Source organism: Artemia franciscana, chromosome 7, assembly GCF_032884065.1.
Source record: "Artemia franciscana chromosome 7, ASM3288406v1, whole genome shotgun sequence".
In the NCBI taxonomy this organism is placed as follows: Eukaryota; Metazoa; Arthropoda; class Branchiopoda; order Anostraca; family Artemiidae; genus Artemia; species Artemia franciscana.
The window spans coordinates 54,127,928-54,133,318 of NC_088869.1; the positions used below are offsets into that span (position 1 = coordinate 54,127,928).

The 5,391-nt window shown below is 35.6% G+C and overlaps 1 protein-coding gene across 3 annotated transcripts in view; it reads left to right on the forward strand.

Annotated features, from left to right (window-relative positions):
• Positions 1 to 700, forward strand: part of LOC136029465 (maleylacetoacetate isomerase-like) — a 127,734-nt gene extending 127,034 nt beyond the window's left edge. For 2 of the 3 annotated variants that reach the window (XM_065707885.1, XM_065707886.1), the window contains one exon: positions 412 to 700. In XM_065707885.1, the coding sequence (XP_065563957.1) occupies positions 412 to 538 (127 nt within the window). In that variant the 3' untranslated portion in view covers positions 539 to 700. The remainder of the gene's footprint in view (positions 1 to 411) is intronic. The other variant, XR_010618053.1, reaches the window with a different exon arrangement.
• The last annotated feature ends 4,691 nt before the right edge of the window (positions 701 to 5,391 follow it).

Here is a 5,391-nt window from a genome sequence, read left to right on the forward strand (position 1 = left end):
TGAACAATACATTCCCCAACCTTCTTGTGAATTGATGCCACTGCTCTCTCTCTCTCCCTCTCTCTCTCTCTCTCTCTCTCTCTCTCTCTCTCTCTCTCTCTCTCTCTCTCTCTCTCTCTCTCTCTCTCTCACACCTTTTCTCTCATAATGGCTTTCTTTTATGGTCTTGGCCTATCAATAAAATACCAGTCTTAAGTCATTTTCTTTTATTCCAATCAGTTAATCCTATTTAATCTTGAATATGCACAGCAAACGTCAAAAACATGTTCTATATTTTTTGACAACTGTCAAAATTCTCTATTGGTTATCATGTCTGAATGATAACCTTAACTTGACAGAGCACAAGTTAACTTTGAAGGAGCGGCGCCAAAACTAGATTCACAACGTCAGATTGAAATGTTTATTTTTTAGGTTTGGTGTCACTTTAGACCGATTTCCAACAATCGAGAGAATTGATGCGACATTAAAAGACCACCAAGCGTTTATTGCCTCACACCCGTCTAACCAGCCTGATTGTCCCTCTGATATCAAAGCCTGAATCAAAACTATTTTTGGTAATTATTTGTGAGTTTTTTGCTCAAATTTAGTGTCACTTGATAGAACTGGAATTTGACTTTAAAAGCTCGTTATTTTTTGGTGACTGATGGTTTTTTCTAGTTTCTTGTTATAATAAAAATAATAAAAGAAAATTGCTAAGGTGTTTCGTTTTGGCTCTTTGAATCAAGAGATAGTTGCCAAAATAAGTACTATTTGCGCCAAGTAAGCAACTATTCATAAAAAGAGTAGTTTTTTCTAAGAACATAGTGATTACTTAAGACAAGCAGTATGATTTTTTGTGAAGTGTAAACATCAGCAAGATCTGGAAGTATTTACTGAACAAGTAGTCAAATTTATTTACATTAATCGTGATGCGGGACTCCATTAAAAAATTTGCTCTGAACGTCGTATGTACAGTTAAAAGAGTTTTATGTGTCATATAAACAAATGCCCTTTTTATATGTTTTTAAGAACTGTTGCATTGCTACTGTTTCAGGAGCATCAATTCCCAAAAAGGTATGGGGGGCCGAGGATTAAAACAAAAATGAAGAAAAAAACAAAAATATATTTCTCAAAATATAGGGCTTGTTCATTTTGTCATTTTATATCCCGAAGGAAATCATATTTTCAATTGCGGAGCCCCCCCCCCCCCTAAATTGGTCACTTTTACTTATTCGACGTTTTTAATTCTTATTTAAGGTTTATAATGCCGGTTAAATATGCAGTTTCGCCTGCAAGCCTATAGATCTAGCTTAAAGCGAGAGGACTAAATACTAATATCACTGGATTTATAAGTTTTGAATTTTTTTATACACTAAACTGAAATGTAATTTCTGGACTTTAAGTAGTTTGGAAACGGATACCTGCATAATAGCTATTAATTGGACGTTGAAGAACGTTTGTAACTAGAAAATAGAAACCACTTTCCATCTGTTAATTCCTAATTCCGAACCATAACTGAAATTTTTGCAGTGTTTTGGAAAAACGCTTTTACGAAAATGTGTGTGGGGGGAGGAAGCATGGATTTGTATTGTTTTTTTTAATAAAAATCTAAAACAAAAATTATTTTTCGAAACCAGAGGGGAGGGGACAACTGTTCTCCCTTTCGATGGGATATTAGAGCTGGTGGAATAATTATGCTTTTTTTGTAATGAAGACCCGATCAAGCTCTGGTGGGGAGGGAAACCTGGGGTCCCTAATTGGACTGTATTAGAAGAGTAATGAGAAGTGTTAGTAGGATATTATGAACTAAGTCAGCACTAAAATTTTATGAAACCTATGTTGAACTCTGCTGGGGAGGAAAAACTGTGCCTTTAAGTGCCCTTAATTGGAAGAGCAGGCTAACCAGAAAGGTGTGTGGGATACTTCAAACTAAGTTAACGCTAAATTTTGACGAGCATAATTCTACCTTTTTGAAGTCAGTGGCCAATTTCACCTTTGTTAGAAGGGAGGTAGAATGACACTAATCTTTTACTGCTCAATTTTGCAGTAAAATTACTGCACTAAATCAACTGCTCTAATTTTTTATAAAATCTTTCTGAAAGAGTCGTTAGATCTTCACCAAACTCATAAGTGAGTAAGAGCTAGTGTCATGATATAGGGTTCATTCGAACCTCTGTTGAGGGAAGGTGGGGGAAGAGGTGGTTAAATTCCTGTCATCAGTGCGTCTACCAGAAGTTGTGTCTTTAGATGGCTCAAGTCCAGTCCACCGGAAATACTTTTCCGGTAAAAAAACGAGCAAAAGTTAATTTTAAAGAAACAAAATGTTTTTTTTTTTTTTTGGTAAAACCTAAAAAACGAGCAAAAGTTAATTTTAAAGAAATGTTTTTAAGGTGTAAGTTTTTATGGTGGAAGTTTTTCTTATTGAAACTTAATACTAACCAATTTATTGCTTCGCAGTTTATGCAACATGTTTAAAAAAAATTGCTGGTGATGTATTATATACCTGAATAATAGTTAAAAATAAACTGACTCGAAATGTTTCCCCGTGTTTGTTGACACCAGAAAAACTAGCGCTTTAATGAAAAACGAAACCGACTTACAGAACAGGATTAGGAGCAGAAAAGTCCGTTAGTAGCCTACAGAAAATAAAAGACAAGTTTACAAGGCTCTATAGTTTTTCACCGGCCATGAAATCAACAAATTCTACCATACAAATTTGTTTCTGTAAAAAAAAATAATGCAAGCCAAATTTTTAGTAAATTGAGTTTTTTCTAATTCTACAATTATAGGTGAAATACAGTGAGTCCGTTTTTTAGAAACGTTTTTCGTATATATGCTGAATAAAATGCAAAGGTATAATTTTTGTTCGTGTTAAGTTTCAACTTTGCTTTTTACTTTCATTGGAAAAATTTTACTTTTTATATTAATAAATTATAGGATTAATTGGCTAGTTTAGGATTTCTGGCTTTCGGCTTTTACTATGGTCCCTATACTAAATTTCACAATTTTTAAAGCACAATCTTTATTGAACCATTGACCCAGGTACGAGCGAAGGAAATAAGGGGGATTATAGGAGCCGAAAATGTATCAGACTGAGTGCAAGTTTGGAATTAAAGGAATCTCAAGCTCAAAATGGGTTAGAGGCCATGGTTTCTTTTTTTTCGCGGGTTGCTCAGGAAGATTTGTAGTCAAAGTTATATTGAGTATTCTTGATGAAAAGAAGGAATCAAGCAATATGACAGTCCTGTCTCCGTTTAACGGATTTAACCAGCCTCCTATATTTCGAAATAGATCTTTCTTTAATTTAGCGTGAAAAGTTGATGGAATACCGCACAAGAAGTATTAATAAAAATTACGCTAGAATGCGTTGTCAGAGTCTGCTGCAGTTGAAGTCAAATGAAAAGCATAGATTTTTCTAATAGTGTTTTTTTTTTTTTTTTTTTTTTTTTTTTTAGTTGCTGAATTGTGTCCGTTAAAATCCTCTATGAATGAACTTCTGCCAAATCAATTCATGTAAAATTGCATATAAAAAATGTAGCTGGGTATTCCTTAAGGCTAATTGGTTATTTGCAAATTTTCTTCTCTTTTTTTTTGCATTTTCTACTTTTTGTGTGACAAAATTTCTTGAATATTTTCCACATTTATTTGCATATTTATTGCTAACCTGTCGTTTCGATAAAACTATTTCTGGTTTTACGGTTTATTAGGTGTCATTTTAACGTCTGCATGTGCTTGCTTTTTCCGAACTTACTGAAAATACTTACTAATATTCCAAGAAATGAAACAAAACACAGGATTTTCAGCCAGAAACACAAAAAATCTGTGGGAGTCCAGTAAGACTACTTAGACATATTTTCAGCTTCTTTTTTTCTTGCTCTGAGGTTTTCTTATTTTAAATAATGGCTTAAACAAAGCTTTGTTTTAGCCTTTACGGCTGAGATAAAAACCTCAGCTGTAAAGAGTAATGTAGATCAAAAAACATACAGATCAAAAAAACATTATTACTTACTTATAGAACGCGTAGATATTTAGTTACCAAATTTACACATCAGTAAAAAAAATCATGCAGTTCAAAGAAAGTTAATCTTTGGCTAAAAAGTCCCGTACCCTGATGGGAACCTGCTGGCTCTCTCCCGTGAAATGGGTGCTCACAGTTGGATTGTTAGTCAAGTTAAGATTCTCAGATAGCTTGATAACTCAGGAATGGTTTGCAGCATCAAATTGAAGCCTGGAGGAAGGGGCTTGGCTTTTGGAGAAGGAGAATCCATCGGGAGATGGTTAAAAGGGTTTTTGTCAATACACCTAAAAGTTTTGGCACAATCAGCCCCTATTGGACCCATAATCTCTCGTGTATCAGCAGTAATGTAAGTCGAAAGACACTATGTTTTACTTGGGGATCAGAACAGTGTATGACCACGAAGACTATTTGGTCTTTTCATAATACAAATAACAAAGTAAAACAGCGATATAAATCTCTAATTTTGCTTTTAAGGAAGGAAACAGGGTCAAGGCCCCTGTTTGAATAGTCTCTTCCTGCTGAAGTAGTAATGTAGAGCGAATGAAACAATGTATAATAAGGTACTTAAGGTAGGGTATCTATGCTATCTCACAATCAGATTGGGGATTCGAGTGAAATTTGAAAGCAGTGTTAGGGGCCAGTTGGACCTCTGAGTATGACTTGGGCAAAAGGAGAAAGATAATTTGATAGAAACCATGGAGTCTATCCCGTCACAGGGATTGGAATACTGGAATAGAGTTCGCCCAAAAGAGAATAGAAAGTTCTAGTGCCCTTTTTAAGTAGAAAAAGAGATTGCGTCACAGAGTAATGATGTTTACTATTTGTATGTAGCGCAAAACTATAATTTCGACCACAGGAGGGCTTATATGAATTAGGACGTAAGCTTCGCAGCTCTGTCTAGAGTCAGTAATTGGCAGACAGTTGCATTCCATTAGGTGCGACCAAAGCGTCAAAAAGGCAGCTTTTTCAGGTCTGGACGGGTCTCATCAGTGACCCTGCTATCTCAACCTACCAATAAGGCCAGATTTGATGTAGTTCACCCAGGACTTTGACTGCCCTCCACGCTTTTTTTTCTAGGCTGGAGAGTGATTTGTAAAGGAATGCACTTGAAAAAAAGAGCTGTCGTGTCTGTGACCGGCATTGCCGAACCAGGAGAGAGGGAAGTGGTGAGTAGTGGTTGCCAGGTCAATTTTCTGCCCGATACGTTGTCTTTTTAATTCATCCAGGACTCGTTTGTGCAGGTTTAGTCCGAGTGCGTACCAACATGCACTTGTTGTTGAACAAGTTCAATGCCTGAGCTCCGCAAAATTTTATTGCCCAAATTTCACTTTCGTATAGGAGGACGGAGCAAAAATAAAAAGGATTCATGTACTCGGTTTTTTGTTTTTACACTA